The sequence below is a fragment of the Gordionus sp. m RMFG-2023 genome, chromosome 3 (assembly GCF_954871325.1).
Source record: "Gordionus sp. m RMFG-2023 chromosome 3, tfGorSpeb1-WG-v2, whole genome shotgun sequence".
NCBI classification, from domain to species: domain Eukaryota; kingdom Metazoa; phylum Nematomorpha; class Gordioida; order Chordodea; family Parachordodidae; genus Gordionus; species Gordionus sp. m RMFG-2023.
The window spans coordinates 10,056,876-10,082,949 of NC_088777.1; the positions used below are offsets into that span (position 1 = coordinate 10,056,876).

Sequence of the window (26,074 nt, forward strand, 5' to 3'; positions counted from 1 at the left end):
AAGGATTGTGTTGCATTACTATTGTTTTTAATAAAAAATTTTTAAAATATTTGCTGCATGCGTTCAAAATAAATTATTTGTTTGGGATATATATAAAAAAATTATATTCATATAATATTTGTTAGCATAAATGTGTTATTTTTGAAACTTTAAATCATTTTTTGAGTGCATTTTTTTAATTGGTAAAATTTGATTTGCGAGCCATTTTTTCCAGTATAGTCAACCCTATAAATTTTTGACAAATTTATTATTAACTTTTTAATCTTTTAAAATGCTAAGGAAAAATTAGTATAAATTATATTAGAACACTTAAGTTCATGGTAAAATTTTTCTAAAAATAAGTAGATTTTCTACAATATTCTGGGAATATATTTTCAGCAATTTTATTCTTTAAATTTAAAAAAACGCGCTCAAAAAATAGATTTAAAGGTAAAAATAACATTGATCACTTACATGCATATATTACTTAAACACTTTGTGAATCATTAAATGAATCATTATAATACGATATAAAGTCGATGGAAAAAATATACAGACCAATTGACATTATTTTTAAAACACGATGTTTCTGGGGAAGAACAGTTTGAGTCAATAAAAAACGAAATATTAAGGATTAACGACTAAAACCAATCCCGCTTTAACCAAATACAAAATGATTTTATTCCTGTTTACATATGGAAAAAAAATATTTCCTCATTTGCAATCTGTTACCCATAGCGAACAAATAATGGCTAAAGCACTCAGACCGCACCCATAAAACGGGATGACCAGTGTAGTATTTAGCGCGTCTATCATGTGTCCCAAAGTCAATGAAACTATGAGTTGCGCCCAAAAGACCATGCTACTTACTATAGCTACATCGGTCCCAATGCCTCTTTTTTTATATACAGGATTCTTTTTTTGATTGACATTTTCATTTTTTTGCCCGTTAGATTGTGGTAAATTAGTTTGGTTGGTATGTTTTTCTTCATCTTTTTTGTCCAGATGTTTAGGATTGAACTATTGAAATTTTTGAAAAAAGAAAAGAATAATGATGTATATTTTATTTTGAATATTATAAAGAAAATCCGAACCTAATTTCTCTCAGTAAATAATCAATATTTAAACATGTTATTAATTGCAAATATTAATAAACAACCAAAAATTATTTTATTAATTTTTTGGAAATTTTTATAAAAAAAAATTAGTTATCATTATGTATACTATTTCTCTTTTGTGGTATAGCGAAATGAAAATGAATGGTATGCTGAGCAAGGAAGCTTGAAGAATGCCAGCTGCTGGCGCTAAAATCATTACGGCTGCTTTATACGGGGCGAATCCTAAGATGGCCATCGATACGCAATAGTAAGAAATTCCGAAAATATACACTCTTTTCGTACCTGATAATTTTTAAAAGTGAATAAATATGTTTCGGGGGGCAAATTTTTTTTGTTGGCAAGTAATTTCAAAAAGGCATTATACTAATAATAGGCATTAGTTTTAGAACTCATTTTTGAAAAGTAGTCATTTATGGCGACCATGCAGAAATTAATTTTTCTATGCACCTTCGCTAATCACGAGAAAGAGGTTTGCTCTGTATTGATATATAAATTAAAGATCTGCAAAAGTAGGCTCGGGCCATGCCTATTTATTTTTTAATCGATTCGGGTTGGGTCGGGCCTAATATATTTTTTTAATGGGACCGGATGGAACGCTTAAATTTTGGGAAATCTTTCAAGAAACAAAGAGCCAATATTATTCATTTGTTTGTTAAAATAATCAAAAACTCCATTATGTTCAGTGTAAAAATGTAAAACTATATTTTGGAAAAGGAATTAATTTATATATTTAAATAAATTGAACAAATAATTTTAATTTCGGGTCGGGCGGAAACAAATAAAAAAACATGCTCTAAATGGGATCGGGTTTAAATTATGGGACCCTTAGCAGATCACTAATATAATTAACATTATATCTTTATTTTAAATTATTGTAATAATGGCTAAGTTTATGTTCCATGTTGTAAATTGTCTGTTTAAGAATTAGGGCAAATGGAGAGAATTTAATGCACAATATTAGTAGTGTTGCTAAACGGTCCTAAATGAGCCGGTTTTTAAAAATGGCTAACTCAATTTTTTATCCAGAAAAATATTACTCAAGCCTAAAGATTTTGAACATAGAGAGCTCAAAGGTTTGGATATCTATTACCCAAATCTTGAAATTTATATACCTATAATCATATTTTAAAAAATGTGAGCCTGCATGCAAGGAGTAGATTTTAAACCCAACCCACTCCCCCATCCAATAAATTTATACGGAAACCCCCTATATAATAGTGCCTAAATAATGGCTAGGTCTGCTACAAAATTTATTTACACACCATCGCACTTTGCGTTTTCATTATATAATTTTATTTTTGCTATCATCACTTTTTTGTTAAAATTTATATAATTAATATACACCTCTAAAATTTCTGGTTTTACTTTTTGCCATTAACCATAATTTAAAATATATTTATATTGGCAAGAGTCATTGGTTAAAAATTTTTTTTAAATATTATTTATGATTGTAATTGATATAATAAATTTAAAAAAAATTTATATAATTATATCTTTGATTTTTAAACAATAACAACTCTATATATTTTTAACATTTCTTTTAGCGATAACAGGTCGGTCTATAATTAAATTATACATTTACATTTTTATATATGAGACACATTATAAAAAAAATAAATTTAAATGCATTTTCTCATTTCAATATCATCCCCTTGTTTTTATTTTTTTATATAATAATAAAATAATATAGTTAGAATATGTTAATTAAAAAAAAGAAAGTAATAAATAATTAAAAATGGAGAACGTCCAAATGCCAATATTATATATATATATATTATTTTAAATATATGTTACTTTTCCCCCTCCATAAATTAAAAAAAAAGACTAATATTTTGACAATTAAAGATTTTATTTAACTAAAAGGCTAACGTTGATTAGGGAGTTATATAGAGGTGTTTAATTTATTAATACCTTAAAAAATATTAATTTCAAATTTACTATAAAAAAAATTTCTAGGAGATATAAGCGAGATTCCCAATTTTTAGCCATTTTTGTAACTCGACTTAAATACAAGTGTTTACATTTTAGCATCTACCAATATTAATTTCAAATTTCCTTTAAAATTTTTCTAGGAGATATAAGAAAAATTCCGAATTTTCAGCGATTTTTGTTTTAGCGATTTTTTTAAAATTCTCAACTTAAAGAGTGTTTACTACCCTAGCATCTATTAATATTAATTTCAAATTTACTTTAAAAAATTTTATAGGAGATATAAGCCAAATTCCCAATTTTTAGCGATTTTTGTTTTAGATTTAGAACAGGAAGCAAAACAAAGGCCATTAAGTGGTATATTAAATGTGTATGAAATATTTCAATAAAATACAAGTTGCGTTCAATATTTAAAACAAGTTTAATTGTGTATTTTAAAAAAAAATGTTTTAAAAGAATAATTATTAGCTTATTTTATTTTCAATTTCAATATTAAAAAATATTACAATAAGATAAATTTTTGTTTATAAGTATTGAAAATATACATGCCATATTTATAAAAAATACATTTTAAAAAAATATTTAAAGAGGAAACTATTTAAAAAATATTTAGGTCAATTGGATCGGCAAATATAGATTGTTTCTTTGTCAAGTAAAAGCCCTCTTTTGGATTAGCTGTGGTTAATCGTAACCGCCTTATTGTTTTTAATAATTTTAGAAACGATAAACACAAGTATAATCCCAAGCGAGGGGCATCATGCGTGTACGCAGGAATTTGGTGGGGGGGGGGGGGGGGATAATCAAAATTTTTTAAAATAAAATTATTGTTATTTAAAAATATCAAGTATAAATTTATTAGGACTAATAACTATTTCTAATATACAATTTAAATTAATATGAATTATAAAAAATTAATTATATAAACCGGTATATAAAAATAAATTTGAATTAAAAAATATTAAACGGATATAACCGGCGGCATATAAATACTTTAAATAAATCTGAATTATAAAATATTAAGTGGATATAATCAGTATATGATTGACTATAAAATAAATAACCCATAATAGTTATTTCAATTTTTTTAAGCCTTTAAAATTTATATATAAAGTATAAAAAATTTAAATGTTGGAAATATGAATAATTATATTTTTTATATAAAAGAAAAATATATAAGACATTAAAAAATGATTGCACAAAAAATATTATAGAAACATTATATTTTTATAATGTAAAATACAATCTTCGTTGGGATTGAGTTAATTTTTCAATTATCTCATCCGTGCTTGGCGTCAAATGCCTATGAATATTCAAAAGGGCCAGACCATTCAATCTACTTTCAGAAGTTGTACTTCTTAGGTACGTTTTTAATCTTCTTAAAGAAGAAAATGTTCTCTCATTTGTTGCAGTACTAATGGGAAGAGTTGCTAATATATATAAAATAATTTCAATATATTGGGAAAATAATCTAAGTTTGAAATGATGCGAAGCATCCATAGCATTTTTTGGGACTATATCAACCATAGTTAATCTTTTATACCATAGTTGGCATTCAGCTAATAAAATGAGATACATTTACGTCTTCATGATAAAAATCTGCCAAATATTTTATTTTTTTTCTATCACCATCTGAAAAAGGTTCAAGTAGCATTTTTAATGCCACTAAGGCTCTCCATTAATACAGGATCTCCTAATGCTTTAAATTATAAAAGTCCACGAAAATTACCTTCGTTATCATTATTATTAAAATTTAAGCTTCCTGAATCCTTGTGGCCACGTATTGCTAGGCCTTGCAAGCCACAATAAAAAATAGCCTCAATAGTTTTTATCTTACATCTATTTTCTTATAAATTTTAACCCTGTTTTTATCAATAAGTAATGAAATGGGAATCATATCCCCCCTTTGAATTGATTCTTTTGACGAAATCATCAGTTTACAGCTTTTGTGATAATTTGTTTTCTGATGATTGTCAAAAATTTACCCCGCATCTTTGTATTTGTTAAAAGGTGTCTTAACAAGAGTGTTATGCTTAACTAGATTTCTGCCAGCATATCGTGGTCCAAACAGGACACATATCTTGCAATAAGCTCCACTGTCTCGGATGGAGTATGCTAGCCATAACCATCTAGTAAAATAGCTATTTTGAAATTTTAACTTTCGTAAAGTTTGGGGATATTGAAAATTGAGGGGTGGAATATAAATCTATTATTAAATAAAATATTTACATAGGTATCTATTATTTATTAAATAATACCAGCTAAGTTATTATAAAACTGCCCAAATGTATTTTTAGAATAACTAACCTTTAGATGGCTCTATATCCTGACTCTCAATCATTCTTTCAACAATTCTTTCATTAATTGCTATTATGGGAGGGGTTTTAATTGCTAAAAATATTTTTATTATACTATACTTTTTTGCTTTTGGTATGATTTTCACTGTATTCAGTGTTTTTTAAAAAAAGTCTAATATCCATGACTAGAAATTTGAAAATGGTGAAAAAATATAATACCGGGAAATTTAAAAATAATAGATAAATATTACGCCAAGGAAAACTTGAAAATGAAATTAATTGATAAAATAAATTAGTAAATGAAAAAGGTAATAATATAAAAATTTAAAAAGAACGAGATATGAATAAATATAATAAAATACATTTTTTGGCTTTGGGAGGGGTGGATTTGTCTCACTGCCCCCCCCGGCTGCGTACGCCAATGAGGGGCATACATTGATTCCAGGGGACTCTAAGGTCATCCCATTAGGTCTGGTATGATAGGGCTGAGGCCAGACGGTTGTAGAGGGAATATTTGTGAATCTCAATATTTGATCGAATTGATGGCATAGTACCTGAATAATCTGCCTTTTGAAAAAGACAGTGTAAAGGGTGTTGGCTCAGGCTATCGATATGAGTTTCACAGAGGACACATGATGTCGATGTTACGATTTTGCAGCCTAATTAAAGACCGATAGCTATTCTAAGTTCTTCGTGGATTAATAACAAGCCTAAATTTTAGGTATTGTTTCTTCTAACCATTCGTAACCTAGCTGGCATATGGCTTAGGCTGGAATTATTTGATTTGGCAAAAGAGTCCTATTATTGTCATTCTGTATACTTGGGGTTGGGTTTAGGTTGAGAAAAATCAATGGAGATTTCATTTTAATAGCTTTTAAGTGTATGTATTCGACGAATACTATATCAATAACAAATTTTGCCTTATCGAATTTGAATATGAGCTGCTTAGAGCATTTTTGCTCCAGTAGTCTAAAGCTGCCATATGATGTATATCGAGAGTATTCATGTCTTCAAGTATGTGTCGATATTTAGCAACTGAGGATAAAAAAGTTGAAACGGTTAAGGATATGGAGGGAAAGGAGACATATACCACCTAGCATTGGTGGAAGGACGGCTTGCATCTAAGTGAGTGATGAGAATTTGATATTTAAAATGGATTCAAGAGTACCTTTTAGATGAACTGATCTAATTATATTTCGGGGTGCATGAAAATTGGCGATAAACGGGAGGGCATGTAAAATTTTAAGAATGAATAAGAAATATTTAAAGTAAATAACATGCCTGATGAGCGGGTATAAATATTTTAAAAATATTTTTCATTCTAATGAATTTGGCAAGAAATTTATATCTGAAATAGCACCATATATTAAAACTAGTGTATTTTAAAAAAGGTAACTAGTCACATTATTTCAAAAGTAACTGGTTACATTCATTTTAATGACTATAATAGTTAGAATATTCGATCAAATTATACGTTCAAACTATTCGAATAATTCGATTTAAAACGAATACTACACAAATAATTCGATTCGAATCAAACAAATTTTGAACAAATTGCCCGAATAAGCAAATTATTCAAATAATTAATCGAATAAACAAATTATTGAAATAATTTGTAGAATTATTCGTTTTATTCAAATTAAATAATTCGAATTCCAACAAAATGAATAATTTACTATTCTTATTCTTTAAAAACACCTAATTTAAAACATGATTTTTTTTTTACAAACTTTTACAATAATTATTTATAATGGTTAAAGAATACGAATTTTAGAAGACTCAAGAGAGAATACAAATCTTAATAAATATAATATTTTCCTACAAATCATCGGCTGAGTATTACCTATAGTATTTATTCTATATCCATATTTTTAAACAGGAGAAACATTTTTTTTGTAAATTTTTAATCTTACATAAATTTTGTTGATACTTTTCAAACACATTTTAATATACCATTTAATGGTCTTTGTTTTTAAGGTTATTAATAAATAAATCACCTCATCCAAAGCCCTGGTATAATTTAATTACATTTAGACCTGTACGTCGAAGCTTCGCTCGGAGAGAATTTTTTTAATTTTTTATATCAGCGTTCATTGGCCTGCCGAATTATTCGGTACCTCAGGATTGACCGGCATCTCCGCATATTGTAAAAAAATGAATTTAATTTATCATTTCAATGTATTGCATTTTTTTTATATAATTTATTTAGGTACTCTCAGGCCTAATTTGTAGTAAACGCGTTATGTTTACGGTGCGTCCTTTAAAGCTAATATTAATAATTTTTGAAATACACGTCGCAACATCTGTTTCTTGAATTTTATCATCATAATGCTCCACAATTATAAATTGTACTTATTTATTGGCTTGATTTTGTAAATAACGAACCTCTTGAACCAAACGCGTTTACTATAAATGAGGACTTAGTTCCAACTCGACCTCCGAACTCGATTAAGAAAATTTAGGTTTTACTCGGGTCAGAGTCAGATAATTCTAGATTTTCGCGAATAATATTATTTTGTTTGGATTAATTAATGGGGTATAAAGAGGCTTTCTTTCTTTCTCTTTCTCTTCTCTTCTCTTCTCTTCTCTTCTCTTCTCTTCTCTCTCTCTTCTCTTCTCTCTCTCTTCCTCTTCTCTTCTCTTCTCTTCTTCTTTCGCCGGATGTACTTATTGTAGGTATACAAACTAGCTAAATTTGCAGGTCTAAGAAGTTTTAGTAGCTTTTTATCTAAAAGGTTATTTGCATTCTGTTCTGAAAAACTCAAGATTAAAAAACATTTCAAATGAAATTAGAACCATAGATAATTCATTATTTTTGTAAAATCTTAAAAAAATTCTGAGAAAAGGAAACAATTTTAATATTTAATAGAAAAAAAATAAATATTTTTAAGGTATATTTTACTAAATAATATGAAAGTTTTGCAAATATATATGGTTTCAATGCATGGGAATACATATATAACTACGTTACTATCAAACATTATCTTTCTATTATAACTTTTTAAATATAATTTTAGTAAGAGGTGCATAAACGTTTTCCAGGTTTATATTATTTTGGGAAATTTTCTTATATGAATATATTCAACGGGTATAAAACTATTTATTATTGGTAGATAAAATGTTCTAACAAACATTTATGACAAAGCCTTAACAGTAAAAGTAATTCATTTCCATACTATATCGGGGGAAAAACTTATTTGTATTAGTTAGATTGCACCAAATATTATGAAAAATAAAAATCTAATTAAAAATCATAAAATTTCAAAAATAACCGATTCTCGAGGCGAATCTTTTGATCCTGGTGGAGTAAAGTATACAGGTAAGAGCGTACAAAAACATAGAAATACAAGCATATCGTATACCCATTTCGTATAGAAGATTTTCGTTACTTCCAGGGCTAGCGGTGGGAGAGCCTTTGAAAACGCTTTGCCCTACGAAATCTGAAAAGTATGACGCGAAACATAGGAAAGCCATCCAGCAGAACAAATGGGTAAGGCATAGAATAGCCATTTGTCTGGGCAGCTTCACTATCGATATTACGTATTCCTTGAGGGTCATCTCTTCGTCTTCCGTATCACTCGAGTCTAGATTCTCCTCTTTTTGCATGGGCAAAGAAGCCGATATTTCCCAACTGTCCACTGGAGATAGGCTAAGAGGTAGAGGTGGATGTTGAACGGAAAGAAGATTTTGGTTGTTCTCATCATGCAAGCTCTTATCTTTTACTAAATTGTCAAGATCGTCTTTATTAGGATGGGAATCGTTGGATTTAATTTTCTCAATTCCCTTGTCTATTATAAAATCTTGAAATTTCGATTTCGTTAAGACCCCGGTGATAGATAGTTTGGGTTTTTTATTCCTGGAGATTTTCGAGTTGGACTCCTTATCAAGGCTTTTTTTATCGATGCCAATTTCATCGTTTTCTAAAATTGTCGGTAATTCCTGTCCTCCGTCACTAGTTAATGTTATTTGTGGTAACAAAGATACTACTTTACTATTGTTATTGTGAATTTTTCTCGTGGGAGATTTAGACTCGCTTGTTGTTTTACTTAAGTTGTGTATAAATTCGTCAGCTATAATTGTTGATCCATTAATTGCATTTTTATTAATTTCAGTGGGAATTTGCAGATTATTTAAAGTGGTAATATTTTTGTTTGAATTATTCTTTTTATGTGCAATTCTCATATTAAATTTCTTGTTGTCTTTTGGTTTGAATCCAAGATCGGGGAGACTCAAGCGAAAATCCTGATACTTAAACAATTTCTTCAAATTAACACCATCCTTGCTGGAATCTGCGAGCTCGCTGGATTTATAGTGAGGTAACTTATTATCCATGTAATGCATATCGGTCAGGCAAAAGGAGCGTGATAGCATTCTAGGTGGCCCATATTTTCTTTTGTGACTTCTATCACTAGCATAATACAAAGAACGAGATATAGACATTCTCTCCGCATACTCAGCTTTGTCAACCTTAACATAGTATAATGGCATTTCCTTAAAACTAGTGAGAGTTAGAAAAGCCGTGATAATAAATATTCCCAGCGCTATTATGAACACGATTTGAAATTGATTTCTGAGCACTTTACTCGGCCATAATTTTTCCCAATCTAAAGACCCAATCAAATACCCTAATAGACCACCAGTCCCTGTCATGGTAGTACCTAGGGTGAGTCCCAATGTGTGTTGTTCTGAGAGAGTAATATCTAACATATATGATAAGGCTGGAGAGCTGCCAGAATCCGCCGAGTAATCCATTATTATTACGCCTACGCATATGAATATTAATAAATATTTGTACGACGGTTCGTTAGAGGATATATCTTCGTTGCCACTTTGCAATATAATAGCCCCACTGGTAGTTATAGTCGGATACGGTGATTTGTTTCGAACTACAGTAAGATTAGTAATATATGGGATCATTGTAGTGCCCGAAGCATTGTTACTAGGTTGAGTCTTTGTCAAAGCTAAAAGGGGCGAATTTAGGATGTTTGTTATATTCATATTACCTTCAACTAAGGGTGACCGTGTTGTCATCATCGGTATTGGAGAAGTGGCAGCGTATAACGAGCTATCTTTGGAATTTTTGAGTTCCGTATCGCCTAGCAAAACGCTGAAATTAGGGCCGAATCCTAATAATATCAAGCCAAATATCATACCCACGCTAAAAAAAATTATGAAAGGACGACGTCGGCCCATAGTGCATCGACATTTGTCCGAGAGTGAACCTAAAAGAGGTACGGAGATTAAACCTAGCACTGGACTGAAACTCCATATCATTGTGGCATAGGTTGCTGGTATTCCTATAGCGAGCAGCATGGGGTTAACATATATTGCTTCAACGGCGTGTATAACTTCTATGCCAGTGAGAATAGAAAATAGAAGCACGAATTCCCACCATTTCTTTGACCTTTGTATGTGCCCATAATTAGAAGCGTCCTTCCTATGGTAATCTATGTTTTTTTGGACCACTCCTACTGAAGTGGTCATAAGTTTGCTAGCCAGATTTAGGCTAGTCGCTAAAGAGCCTAGTATCAAAGATGCTATGGCACTTTTGGAAACATCTGGTGCATTCTCATGAACCCCAGATATTCTATCTTCTTTACTTACTTCCTTTTTTTCTAGGGGAATATTATGAACTAGATCTTTGGGTTTCGGCCTTTCAGAATCGTTGGTATCATAATGAATAACATTATTTTTATCAATATTGTGATCGTCATCGTTGGGCATTACATCATCAGCCATGTTATTATTCTTATCATTAGACATTTTACCATAACCATGAAGTCGATTATTATTCGATGGATCCTTTGAAAGATTGACCGCTGCTCCATTATCTAATTAATAGGATTCATGAGTTAATTAATAATGCTTCCATTCCTGACTATTTTTTTAAATTAAGCTTTTCTAAAATAAATTGAATAATAATTCTCATTACTTCTGGATATTTTGAAATACATTATTTTCCTAGCACTTAATATTTGAAATTCAAATCACTCTCTTAATATATATTTTTTATAAATTTTAACCTGCTATATGGGCGTCTTCCAAAGCTTCATGCGAATCCCTATCACTGGAATACCTGCGTTTTATGTTTAGAGTAACTTTAGTTCCAAATATTTATAAAATTGTTTAAATTTTTTTTAAAATTTTTGCGGGATTGTTTCCTAATAGTTAAAATAAATTTATCGTAAAGATTGGCATGGGGTTAAAGATAAATATAAAATTGCAAATTCGGTTTTTCATTCGAAATTTTATAAAGAAATCAGAATTATCAATTCAAATAGATAAATGATTTTTTTTAAATCAACTATTCAATAAATATAATTTTCGATTTGTAAAAATGAATAATCATATATTTTAACCTAAAAAACTAAAAAAATTGTAACGTTACAAATGATTTAAATAAAATAAAATATTAATGATTTGTATAGAACCCGACACTTAACCTATTTTTTCAGTGGTTTGAGCAAGTTCTACACCTACTATAGTTTAAAGAATATATTGCCCCTACCCCTAACTCCTCCTACCCTCACCCCCTCCCTAAAGGGCCCGATCTAGGAAATAAATTCAATTAAAAGATTTGATTAAGATAGAAATGAATTTACAAAAGAAGCCTACTAAGGGGAAATTAATTTTAATCATTTTGCAAAGGTCCGAACCCAGCTTAGGTAATAATCATAATAAAATTATGATCCAGACCCGCTGAGAACATGTCTGTAGACCAGAATTGGCTTTCAAAAAACTGTAGCTCTGGAAAAAGAATATATAGAATACTTAAAAAGGAAAATAATAGAAAATTATGAAGTAAAAATAAGAACAAGAAATATAGGTAAGAAAAAGAGAAAAAGAAGATAATTATGTGCCCCATAAGTTATAGAAAGTAAGGAGTAGGGATTAAAGGTTAGAGAGCTATGTGTTAGGGTTATGACGGGTCATTAAACGAATAGTTAAAATATATCAGCTGTTTTAGGCAATTTTTTCTTGAATTGGATTATAATCCTTAAGCTTATCATATCAAGGAATTTAGAAAAAGAGAATTATATAAAACAAGTATATATTGACTTTTAAAAATGGGAATAAATTGAGAATGATCCCTTTATAATTATCAAATATAATGTTAAAATATATAAGATTTTCACCCTGTATTAATGTGAGATGACATTGTGGTTATTTATTCTTCGATTTGTGATTTGTTATTTGATTCTTCCTATAATAAAATATGAATTAAAATATTTATTCCCATTCGATTTTCAGAAACTCTTCTCTTGGTTTTGGAATTAATTAAAATAAATTTTTTGTTTTTTATCCCCATGACTTAATTATATAAAAATTCAAAATTCAATATTTATTTTTTAAAAAAAATTATAATATTTTATTATATTTTAAAAAAAAATTTGATTTCTCAAAATAAATTAGCTTGAGGCCACTTTGTTTTTGATATATTATTTCTAAAATTTAAGAAAATTACTATATATATATCCCTTCAATCCGAATGAAATAAAAATGAATTTTTATAATTAATAAAGGAATGAGATAATAATATTCCCTAAAATTTTAATCTTCACTCCTTTGTCATTTATTTAAACAGAAACTTCCATCATGCTTTCAAGATCCAATTAGTCTATAATATTTTACTAATATTTTTTAAAATTAATATTCCTTAGACAGGCTGGTCATAGTTATCATCAAAGCAAACTAACATTAGCTTCGATGACACTCTACTTTCCAAGGAGCTCTTCTATACTCACTAGTCTTGTTATACGGGCTCGTTTTGAGCCGATTTTTTAAAATGGCTAACTCAATATTTAGCCAGAAAAATATTGCCTAAGCCTCGAGATTTCGATAGTATATGTCTAAACTGTTGTTCCTCATATGAGCAAAATCTTCAGGCTTGCATAATATTTTTCTGGAATTGAATTAGCCGTTTTTAAAAATCGACTCAAAATGAGCCGTTTAACAACACTAAGTACACACTTCATTCCGTTTAATTTTTATAATTACTTTTTTTTTGTATTAAAATTGATGTTTTTTTTAAAAAAAAAAAATTAGATATTAATATTTGTATAATTAATTAAAATGATTGATATATATATTTAAGCTAAAATGAATTTAATTATAACATTAAAAATATAATTATTATCAATAAAAAATATTTTATTATTAGCAAATATTTTTACTTTCTTTTATGTTTGAAGAAGAAAGAAGTTCAATTATTTTTTGTTACGAGATATAAGCCCTCTAAACATTATAGGAAAATTTTTTTTTATCATTTAAAGGGGCTCTAGCCAGAAATATAATTTAAAAAGTATTTTATCTTAATTTAGTCAAATTTTTTTAAAAATCAATTTCTTAATTAAAAAAGGTTTTTCTTATTGAAAATTGTTAAATATTGGCGGGCGCTTATAAAATAAAAAATTGTTTCAGGTAAATTTATAAAAATATATAATGTTAGTCGTCTCTAATAGCATATTATATATACATTTTTTTATATAGATAACATGGTAATTTACCGAATTTTATTTGCCTTTTTCTCAGGTTTACTTTTTTTGCCACCCATTGTCTACGCGGATTAATTATGTTCAAACTATTTTCCTTAATTGATTTTGGTCTAAATCTAATAGTAATGCACTAAATAATGTGCTGAAGTTAGGTTACTTTTTAAAAAAAATAATTTATGGCCTCCATTTTATTTCTGGTCATTCCTCTTATCCCATTTGGTCAATTTCAACATATTAAAATATTTTTAGCAACAAAAATATTGGCCAACCTTACTGTTAAAAAGACAACCGAAATTATTTATTCAGAATCCAGAATCTGAATAGTTTATAAATGTTTAATTGCTTAATTATTGATTATTACTAATTTTTGATGTTTTGCAATTATAAAATAATTTAACTAATCGCCTAAAATGTTAAGCTTCTTTTTTAAAAAACTTTAGCTGAGTTATATTCAAGATCATAGTTTTCAAATTTTTTTTTTTTTTATTTTTAATAATTGCTTTTATTAAAATGATATAATTTTTAAATTACAATAATAAAATATATCTAATATAACAAGTCATATATTAAAAATGAGTGTAAATTTTAAAAATATCGATGGCTCTAAAAAGAGCTTATAGTAAAAAAGTACCTAAAAAACATGTATAATTATGTTTAAAAATTTCTAATTGTATTTTTTGTTTTAGGAAGGTTGACTCGCGTTTTTCGTTTTTTAAAAAAGAATATGTTGATTGGGAGAAATTACCATTAGTTGAGATGACTATGGGTTGAAAAATAAAATTATTTAATATTGAGTATTTATTGATTTTTTTATTTTCGCCATTAGTAAGAGGATTTGAATTAATTGATGAGGGAAAGGAAGAGACACAGGTAGCGTCCCAGATTGGGGATTTCCCATTGGACTAAGGGATGCAGGTTAGACCGTCAGGTCTGAGGTCATCTTGTAGAGAGAGGTTTGTAGGTTCTAGAATGTTAGGAATTTTAGCTTTATTGAGAGCATTATGGATGATTTTATTTATTGCTTTATGCCGGAGGTGGCGACCTTGGCTACGGGAGCAGTTTAGGCCGTGTCTTGCATTTGGTTGTACGGGTAGGTTGCAAAGGTGGCAGGTGTGTTGTGTTAGCGAGCATCCTAGTCTGAACGTTTTAGGTTTATTTTTTTTTGAGGTATTCCCTTAATTTCTGACAACAGTGTTGCATTTATTATGTTTTATTATTTTATCAGAACTTCTCTATTTTACATAGTAAAAAAAAAAATATTATTCTATTATTTTTTGTTTTAGAGACCTTCGCTCAACACTTTATAAATAGAGAATGGTTGATGATAAATACTGAATTATACTGATAAATATTTAGCGACATCTTCTTTATTCTTTTACATTTCAATTTTTAATGAGAATGAATTATATTTTTTTTTTAAAAAAATTATCTTATAAAAGTCTAGGTTTTCCGTAAATTTGTTATAATTTATTTTGACATCAGTAACATTTTATCGATGTGGTAAAATTAGAGTAAAATATAATGCCTTTGCTGTACACCCAATTTTTGTTTTGTTTTGAGGTGATAAATAAGAATAAGAACCACGATCTTATCTAATTTTTTATGGCTTTTCATAATATATATCGCGTCCCGTATAATTCAAGTTCATAATCTTTTTTTAAAAAAATTAACGAGATAGGCTACTACGTCTTTATTTAAGTGTTCTAGCGTTTCAGTAAATATAGTTTTAAAAACGATAAGGCTTTAAAAAAGGAAGGAAGAGGCGCTGTAGATTATTAAGAACCATGATCTCTAATTTTTTTATGGCTTTTCATAATATATATCGCGTCCCGTATAATTCAAGTTCATAATCTTTTTTAAAAAAAATTAACGAGATAGGCTACTACGTCTTTATTTAAGTGTTCTAGCGTTTCAGTAAATATAGTTTTGAGTGTCATATATATATATATATCATTTTGAAAATTATATTCAAAATATTGCGATATAAATATTTTCTTATGCGAATTAGAAGAATTATTAGGATACTACTTAATTTCATATTATAGTCTATGTAAATGAGGATATTTAGAAGATGTCAATTTTAAAGGAAAGATTTGTGGATATAAATCACTCTTTACAATTTTTGGAAACAATTCTTTTTTAATTTCTAGTTTAGCTTTAATTTTTTTAATATAATCTTCTTATAATGTTAATTTAATATATTTTACTATATAATTTATTATTTTATAATTAATGGAGATAAATAAAGGAAAACATATATTATAACATTTTTGTTTCAATCTTCATACCCTTCATTATTCAATCTATTATCCTTTTTTCTATTTAGATTCAACGATGTTTTTTTTATCTTCTAAATGTCAAACATTCAATTTTACAAATATCAATAAATAGATATGCCATCAATTCCTGACATTGGCCAAAGTAAATGTCTTTAGAATATTTTGAATTGCTTTACAATCTTTATAAAAAAATTTGAAATAACAAGTCACTTTTGAAAAAAATTATAAATTATCTGTAATCGGAATTAATATTAATAAATGACAATATAAAAAAAAGTTTCCATGTACAAATGTTCGGAATTAGCTTAAAAAATATTTGGAAAAGTTACTTTATAACACTCAATGTTTGGTTTCTTTTAAAATTATCTGACTCAAACGTTTATGCTTTTAGACATATAGGAAGTATAATTAGTATTAATAATTCTTAAAGTCATTCAATTTTTTTTCAGATAATATCACTTTTCAATAAACTTATTACGTTTTTTTTAAAGGAAGAAGGCAATAAATTAAATATCAGAACGATGATGCTATATTATAAATAAATATTAAGAATATGATGGAATAATTGAAAGACGAAAAACGCAAACTGATATTACGTTTTTTTAAAAAAATTTATTTTAGCGTTTTACAACAATCTCTAAACTAATGTAATTATATTTTTTTTTAAAAAAACTTTTTAGTTTTATAAAATTTTTATTTAGTTTTTTTTTTCTTTCACCCTTTTTTTTAATTATTTTTTTTTTCCTTTATTATCATTTATGATTTCGTTAATGTTAATTTTTCAGTTATACTTTAATTTTCCTTTTTATTAATGTTAAAACTCTTTCCTCCGCAAAAAAAACATTTTAGTTTTTTTATTTTGTTTAATGGTTATGACCTCTTTAATTGAATCCATAATGTGATTATCCATCACCAGAAGACCATTTTCAAATAATAACCGAAAACATTAACAAAGAGACAAAATAATTGAAAAGTAAAAATTAAATATTATTTTTTTAAAAAAAAAATAAAACATATTTTAAATTCATCGTGTTGTTTTTATGAATTTGAGGGGTGCCTCGCTAAAGAATGTGCTTTGAAATAAATTCCTGCGACATTTTTTTTAAAATCCTCTAGGTAACCATTAAAAGTTTTGTGCAATTATGTATTATATATGGTATGGATTTCGCAAATTCAGAGCTATGGCTTCATAGATCCGGGTGTTTTTAGCAAAATTATTTTAAAAACCTAAAAATTTATAAGCGCGCCTTTTTTTTAATTTTGAAAAATACCTTATTTTAAAATGATTAATGTTTTAATTTGCTAAAAAAAACCCAAATTTATTAATCCCAACCACCCCCCCCCCCCCTTTGATATATATATGGTTTATAGTTAATTATTTTTATTTATACTAAAATTCATGCATATAAATTAGTTACAAGTTTTCAAAAAGTACCATGTCAAACGAACCATACATGGCTAAACCGACAGGCCTAGGAGGAGGTTCATTAATAGGATATGTTTGTAAAAAATGTATAAGTCGCATACTGAAGGATAAATTAGTAAAAGATGTTCAACAGAACCCAATGGTCAACCCCCAAATCGGAAACGCAGGCCAAACACAAAATGGAGGACCTTACAATAACGTAAAGGTTAAAAATGCCCAAACAATGGAGGCGAGTCCGGATGATGGAAGTGAGGAATACTCCGATTATTATCTGAACAAGGATTATCTTCTCGCGGAAAAAATGAATAAAATTAACGCGGAAGTAAATAAGATTACAATTGATCCCTATTCTACCAGCCCAACCTGCACGGGAGACACAATAGTCACGAAGAATTTATCTCTAAATATTGATAATAAACAAGGAACCAAATGCCTAATATGCGGTTCCGCTCTCAAAATATTGTTGGAAGAGCTAAGAAATAAAAATGTTTTGGGAACAGGTTCCCAACTAGCTCATACCTATGATTCCATATTTTCCACTTTAATGGATATAAAACAATTGCAAGATAAGCATTCATGCGATATGATTGGCAAGGGGAAGTTCAGCAACTTGTCAAATGCTATGAAGCGGAATTTCGCAGTTTCCATGCTTAAATGTCCAATGTGCGATAGAAATTCGGTATGCACTGTCGATACCTGTAATTCTCCACCCCGTGAAATTGGAGGGGATTCCGGATCGACTCATACGACCAATAAAAATATCAAAGAATTGATGGATAATTTGACTGACGTTCAAAACTTTATCGGAAGCAAAGCTCTCGTAGGCTTCAATGGGGATCACCATGGTCCCTTCAATAAAATAAGCAATTCCCAGATTATTTCTGAAATTCAGAGAGATTCGTTTAACTCTAACATACCGATCAAAATGAAAACGCTACCACAACAACAAAGTCTTAACATTAAGAATCAAGGGGCTTCCCTAATGATGAATTCACCAAAAAACTCGCAATACATTACATTTCCCCGGGTAGAAAAAACTAGTGGTGTGCAATCACCAGCCAAACTATCTATCATGAAATGTCCTTTATGCCATCACTCTTTGAATACCAAGCAAAACATTGCATCAATTAATGGTAACACTTCGATTAATAAACGACTCACAAATATTATACATTCTCCTAATATGATGGGCGATTACGTTAATACCGGTAACACAGCACCCGCTATAGTATCTTCCACCAAGAATGTTCGACTGAAACCAAGTTATCTTCCACCATTGAAAATGGTGTCTCCTTTCTCATTGAATAAAAGCATAAATTACCCGATAGTTTTACCTCAACAATTAAGATACACGGTACCTTATAATCTAGCTCCGCCTTCCACTCAAATGCCTCAAATTGTAGGTATTTTGAATAATAAAATAAATTCCCCATCTTTAAATTTTACTAGATTGCCATTTTTATTAACTCCTTTGCCGCCAACTATGATCCCACAAATTATTTTTTCCCAGCCACAAAATCTTCCTATCAGAAAACAAACTATGGCTCCTCTTAATTATCATAGTCAATCTCTTATGCCCTTGAATACCTCATTCTACAATCAAAGTAACTTAAGATCAAAGTCAGACACCAATATGTCAAAAGTGTGCCCCACTTGCATGGTACCATATACACCTGCTTCCTCTTTAAATCCTTCATATGGTTCATTGACTTCTTTATCCAAATATCCTACTATATATCCTTCTTTCAAGGCTCAAATCCAAGCCATAAAATCTTGTCCCACTTGTGGAGTGCTATTACCTCAAAATTTTAATTCACAATTCATCAAAAAGACTCCTTCTTTACACTGTACCCCCGCTCAATGTCCGACTTGTAAGCAGACATTGCCATTTACTGAAGGGTTATCACAAGGATTTAATTCCTTAGACAGATTGAGACAGTCCCCCATGTTGGCTAATAATTATTCTTTCGCGAACTCGCGATACCAAAACCAAATATCCGTTCCAGTAACTTACAAAACTACCATCACCAAGAAACATATGTCCAATTCATTCAACAAGACTGGTTATCTATTACCGACTATCAACGAGAACATGTGCTCATATTACCCTAATCAATTATGCCCAAGCTGCAACAGACCCTTATCTAGTGGCGAAACAGTAGGTCTAAATCATCAAATGCCTTACAAATGCAACACCTGTGGTCTGCCTAAAGATTTAATTTCTAATATGAATAACAATAACAATTGCGCAGCGTGTAATGATTCTCAGATCGCCAACGTTCCTTCTAACAATTGGTTTTTTGATTAAAAAATCAATTTTAAATAGATTTAGAGTTTAGTCAATCATTATTTATTTATATCAAATTTTATATTTTTATCAGGTTGAACCCCAGTTATGAAAGATTTCCTTCAACTTATGTCCCTTGTAAGTGATTTTATTACTTAGGGGGGGGGGGGGGTTATATTATTTCATAATTTATATTTACTTTATCTAACTATTTTAGCAATGTATAATCCAAGATTTCCTCAATCCCTTTATGCCACACAAATTTATCCAAACGGTGAGTTAAGATAATTGTATTTATTATCAATTATAAATTGATTCCAAAATATTAAATATTTCTAATTTTAAGGCTTATAATTAGTATGCGCTGAGAACAGCGACTTTCACCCCTCATGAGGTCGAAGGGGATTTAAAAATCTAAAAAACCTCCCTGATAATTTTACTTATTAAATCTTAACCTCTCACCCAGCGTCTACATGACAGGATTTTCACTGGATGCAAACCCCCTTCAAAAATCCTTGCCTACCCCCCTAAAAAAATACTACCGCCTTCGGCGGCGGTGTTTTCCTATTATTATTTTTACCCTTTTAATTTATTGATACTCTTTTCAGAGAATTTATAAAGTATAACTTAAATTAATCAATCTCTACTACCAACTATCGATATTTTGTGAATATAAAGAATTTATTTTTTAGATAATAAATTCTTTTAAAACCTCCATTATTTACAATGAATTAATTATTATGGCATTATGAGCTTGCTGATATATCTAAACCTTTTAAATTACATTTAAACGGATAGCAGCAAGTTTTATTTGGAAAACAATGTGTATGATTATTTGCAATATATAAATTTGGTCGATGAATTGTATTACTATTAAAGCAATAATTTTGTCCTATTTCATCTCAAAATTTAATAGATAACCCCCCAAAAAATTTATCCTACCCTTATTAAAGCACCCCCTACCCCCTACCCTTCCCCCCTCTCATATGATGCAAACTGTTCCTACCCCTCCCGCTCATGTAGACGCTGCTCTCACCACCTGAAGCCGTTGGTTGAGAAGGCAATATTTTGTATGATAAATAGGAAACAATCGGAATTTATCACATAAAATCAAATCATTAAACGATATCTCCTAATACTATTAAATTTATTCCTATATATATTTTAAAAAAAATGATTATTTTTATATTCAATATATATTAGCATACCCCTTAAATAACTCAATCGCCAATCTGGGACTGCCCATATTCCCTGGAGGAGGGCAATCACAAGATAATACATTGTCAACGGGAAATTTCTACAATGAGGATTTAGCAAAATTATTGATTCATTTGATTAATTTGATTCATAATAAATCCAACGTTTATTCAGTGTAATTTTTATTAAAAAAAAATTTTTTTTTTGATTTATATCATAATTTATATAATTTTCACTCTAAACTTTTTTTAAAATATTAATTATAAATTAGAGATGAAATTTTAGCTAAGAGCAAAACATATTTCGAAGGTGTGATCGAATTTAGTCAAAGCAAAGATGGAATCGACTCCAAGCATGGTTGAAATAAATATATTTTATCAATTTATTGATTTTGATTTTTTTTTAAACTATCGTTTCAACTAGTGTTGTTAAACGGCTCGATTTGAGCCGATTTTTAAAAACGGCTAACTCAATTGTATATCCAGAAAAATATTAGGCAATCTTGAAGATTTTACTCATAGTTGGCACAAGTGTTTGAACGTCTATTGGGGGAATTCTCATGGCTTAGATAATATTTTTCTGGCTAACATAGTGAGTTAGCTGTTTTTAAAAATCGGATCAAATCAAGCCGTTTAACAACACTAGTTTAAACTTTTACTCATTATTCACTCTTATTATAAAATTATTTATATTTACATTATTATCAATTGAATTGTCAACAAGGAATATTAAAATCGGAAAATAATTCTGCAGTGTTTAATAGCTTACAACAAAGACTCAAAGAGAAGGGCAAATTTGTGTATAAGAAAGTTGACCCTCTTTCGGTAATGCATTTTTAAGTTTAAAACTTTTTTTTAAAAATTATTGTATTAATAAAATTATTTATTTTTTTAAAAATAGGAATTTGAGAATTGCGTGAGGCATATACTTTCCTTGTATATATCGAATCCCAACGTTCCTAGAAGCGAAATTTTGTATGAAGCCAAGCAGCTTTTTAAAACTGCTCAGGGCAATAATAAAGGTATTTTTTTTAAGAAATTAATATATTAAGGTCTAAACTAGTGATGTAAAATTTTAAAAATCTCTAAATTTATCCAGAGAAATATTACTCAAGCTTGAAGATTTTTTCATCTATTGAAGAAATCTCGAGGCTTAGACAATATCTACTAAATATTGAGTTAGCCATTTTAAAAATTGGCTGGGAATTTTGCATCATTAGTTTTAACAATATACAATACTTCTTCCTTTTTTAAAGGAAAAAATTCTATTGAACCAACAAATTCGTGTCCACAAATATTATTTATGAAACTATTTAATAATTAAAAACGGACTTATTCTATTTTAGACATAAATAGTATAGCTAGAGATTGTTTGGCAGAGGTGAATATTGCGAACGTTAAGAGCGATATAGTGGCCGAAATATTGATTACCATGAGAAGATGTCTCATGTACCACACCGATCTTACCCTTAGAAATGTCGTAGAATTAGCCTACATTTTGTACATTAAGTAAAAAAATATATACATTATTTTGTATACGAATTAGAGGTTTACTAATTAACAAAATTTTCAGGCCTGACCCAACTCGTTTAGAATTTAGTTTTTACTCTCCCGATTAATTTCAACCGTTTTCATTTTACCGTTATTTCCAAAAAAATAACCATTATTGATATGAGGATTTCTATTTCAAGATTTTCTTATTATGACAATAAAAATAAACACAAGATGTAGGAAAAGTAAATCGTATTTATCAATGAATTATCATGGTAGCAGGTCAAAATTATCAGCAAAATAAAAATATATTATTTTAACGAAATTAGGCTTTAGAATATTTTTTTCTATTCTCTATTAAGCGTGTCGGGCATCTCTACTTTTTGCAAGTCCGGTCAGTTCCCAATCCAAGAATGGGCCGGGTATTGCAGATTTCTAATATGGTGGGCTTGATACCCATCCTTTATTTCAGTAATTTATAAAAAAAAATACATATTTAAAAAATATATATAGTCTACAAGAGGCCAGAAGAAGTGGAAAATTTCGCCAAGATATTCAAGTATCTGTAAATTCAAACCGCGTGACAAATGTAAACATTTATTTTAAATTCTAAACTATAAGGACAAATCTGAAAAAGATTGTTTGCTTTTATAATTATTATAAATTAAACAAGCATAACCCTGAATTTACAGTTAGCGCGTATTGCGACTAAATATACAAAAATGAATGCAAATTATTCTATATTATATTTTTTATATACTTCGCTGAAAATTTATAAAAGCTGTGAGGGTAAGGGTCATGTTTTGATAATTATTTTGTAACAAAAATTGTAGAAAGAAGACATTCAAAGGGAAATCGTTTCCAACGTGTGCAATCTGCAGCAGAGGTATCCATGCGTCACCCCTAGGACGATAATGATGTATTGCCTGGATCTTTTTAAGAAGTTTCAAGAGGGGCCTCTCATACCTTTGTCATCTAGGATCGATGGCTCAACAAATTATGGAAATTTAGGCGGCAGTCATTTTGGTAATTTAGGTGATGGTATGCAATCTATGGGAGATAATGCTGAGCTGATGGGAGCTTTAAATGACCTAAAGGTTATTAATACATTTGCTGGATTATTGTTTTCTAAGTAAAAATACCGGTTTTAAAGAAGTAAAATTGTTCTTATATTCTTAGGATAAACTACAGACATATTACTTATTAGTTAAAAAATTTTTAACCATTTCTTAATGCTAAATTTTGAGAATGACTTTAAAAAATTAAGCACGACCCTGACACTTTATAGTTCTTGCAAAATAAAAAAAAACTTTATAATAATAATAAAATAACTTATCATGATTAAATTTTCTTGAACTGCATAACATATTATACTATATTACTGTGGGGTAATAAAATAAACAGAATTCCACTCGTGATCTAAAACATAACGCGGAAAGATTCGATGATCTCATGCACATACTCGACAGGAAAGGGGATTTAGCAAAGGTTGCAATCAAGAAAGTTCAACCAGATAAGACCATAAAATTGAGCCAGCATAAATCAAGAACGAACAAAAAAGGAAAGGATCAAAAAATCAATAAAGAATACATAATCGAATACTTCAAAAATGAGAAGGCGGAATCACCATATTACGGAGGAGGGTCTCCTGGTGCTTATGAAAAGGTAAATAAGTCTTTTTTAATCGGTAAAAAATAATCTTCGCAACCTACAATTTTCTATATCAGAATATAATCTACATCTTATGAGATTTGAATAACCATAATCTTTTTTTTTTTAAAAAAACCTTGATTGACTTACGAGGTCTGCAATGCCAGGCCCATGGAGGGCAAAAAAATTATTTGGCTGGATTTGATGGAAATAATAACCCTTTTAATTTAATCACTCCTCAATATTAGAAATTTGTTTATTTTGGTATTCAACTACATATATTACGGGTTAGGCCTTGTATTTGAAAAACCGTTTGGGCAACCTTAGTAAAAAATTGGAAACGGGCCAGGTATAAATTTGGCCAGGCCAGGAAAAAAATAAATTCCAATCGAGCTAAAAAAAAATTGCTAATTGCAGACCTCTAATTGATTTCAGTCAAATTATTGCTGGATGCTCCTAGAGCTTTCAGTGTTCATTCGTTTTGTAAATTTTATCTTTATATCAAAAGGACTACGTTTATGAAGCCGAGACAGCACCCGCTCCTAAAGGTATTCTTTCCTAATTTGCTATATAAATAACGACTAATCCCCGAAATCCTCAAAGTGTGGATTTAAATGATTTGAGTGAATTTTTAAAATTTTAACAATCTGATTTTAATGGAAATGTATTCTGGCATGTATAAGTGTCTATCTTTACAAGTTCACAGTACTTTTTACTGTGAACTTATGAAATAAGCGTCTTGATTTATATTTTATTAAAATATAAATAGAGAAATAATTCGTGACAAATACTGTAATATCGTTAGCTATAGGTAATATAAAAGTGAGGGATTCGGTATACTTTGTGTGAGGATTTCGGGATACTTTGCGAAGGATAAGGCGTTATTCCTTAAAAAAACTTACCATACAATATTACATAACTGATAAATTTTATCATAAATCTTATTTTGTACTTAAAAGAAAAAGAAAAAAAAAAGAAAAAAGAATCAAAAAAATGGTGGAAGAAGTAGATTGGATAATAAATTTCATTCTCGAAAATTTTTCCCCCCCTGGCATCAATTAAAAACGTTTTCGTTAATAATATTTTAAAGATCAACAAAAAAATATATATTTTTTTTTAAATTTATGATTTTAAATCATGAAAATATTTTTTTTTGATACATAAAAAACACAAAAAAAATAGAATTTTGGGCAAAATTTGCTAAAATAAATCTTATTTGTACTTCAGAGATCAAAAATATTTTTAAAGAGTTTGTAGAAACCTTCTTGTAAATGATATACGTAGGCTGATCATTAAGGCAAAAAAAGTATTAATCAATTAGAAGACATAAGTCGGTGTTCTGGTTAGCATTATTTATAAACAGTCGTCTAATTAGCTTTCTATATAGCTTACTCTAAACAGACTAAAAAGAAAGAGGTTATTTAGAATTTACTGCTTATTTGTAACAGAAAAATATATATAAATAACATAATATTCATTCAATATACATGTTCTGTTCTCTCTTTCAAATAAGGCGCCCTAATTCAAAATGAATACGTTTTTTAAAAAAAAGACGAGCCAACACAAGGCAGAATAGTTTGCCCTTATTTATGGCTTTACAGAGAGGAAAGCCATGTTTATTTATTATTCAAAAAAAATATATAACGCTATCAAGTGACCGATGATTCCCTTATTTACAATATATATATATATACTAATATCATTTCTTAATAAATCAATTTTTTCTTACCGTAATACTCTATATTAGTCTATGAGAAAAAACTAATAAATTTATCCTAAAAGAATGTAATATGATCGGACGACTATAACTAATATTAATAATTTTATTGATAAATTACTACATATTGGCATATAATAATTAATATACGCAATAATGATTGACTAAATATAAAAATAATCAAAATGGCCTGAGATTAAATTAAATGTAAAC

The 26,074-nt window shown here is 28.8% G+C and overlaps 2 protein-coding genes and 1 long non-coding RNA gene across 6 annotated transcripts; 2 read left to right on the forward strand and 1 right to left on the reverse strand.

Moving 5' to 3' along the window:
* Positions 1–57: 57 nt before the first annotated feature.
* On the reverse strand, positions 58–26,026 carry LOC135925962 (uncharacterized). Of its 4 annotated transcripts, XM_065461564.1 has the most exons (8): positions 25,874–26,026; positions 23,255–23,585; positions 22,336–22,494; positions 12,457–12,524; positions 11,344–11,396; positions 8,593–11,151; positions 1,204–1,379; positions 58–999 (listed from the first exon to the last, which is right to left on the reverse strand). In XM_065461564.1, exons 4-8 carry the CDS (start codon positions 12,477–12,479, stop codon positions 694–696), a joined length of 3,117 nt encoding a protein of 1,038 aa, XP_065317636.1. In that variant the 5' UTR covers positions 12,480–12,524; positions 22,336–22,494; positions 23,255–23,585; positions 25,874–26,026; the 3' UTR covers positions 58–693. The 4 variants fall into 4 exon arrangements, with proteins under 4 accessions (XP_065317636.1, XP_065317638.1, XP_065317640.1 ...); XM_065461566.1 differs by lacking the exon at positions 22,336–22,494; XM_065461568.1 differs by lacking the exon at positions 23,255–23,585 and having other exon boundaries at positions 25,874–25,968.
* On the forward strand, positions 21,276–22,010 carry LOC135927708 (uncharacterized). The gene is made up of 3 exons (XR_010572158.1): positions 21,276–21,361; positions 21,728–21,828; positions 21,905–22,010. It is a non-coding gene; the product is annotated as an uncharacterized LOC135927708 (long non-coding RNA).
* On the forward strand, positions 22,354–25,193 carry LOC135925964 (uncharacterized). Its single transcript, XM_065461572.1, has 6 exons — positions 22,354–22,512; positions 23,008–23,083; positions 23,328–23,591; positions 23,899–24,159; positions 24,653–24,692; positions 25,104–25,193. Exons 1-6 carry the CDS (start codon positions 22,436–22,438, stop codon positions 25,151–25,153), a joined length of 768 nt encoding a protein of 255 aa, XP_065317644.1. The 5' UTR covers positions 22,354–22,435; the 3' UTR covers positions 25,154–25,193.
* Positions 26,027–26,074: the final 48 nt, after the last annotated feature.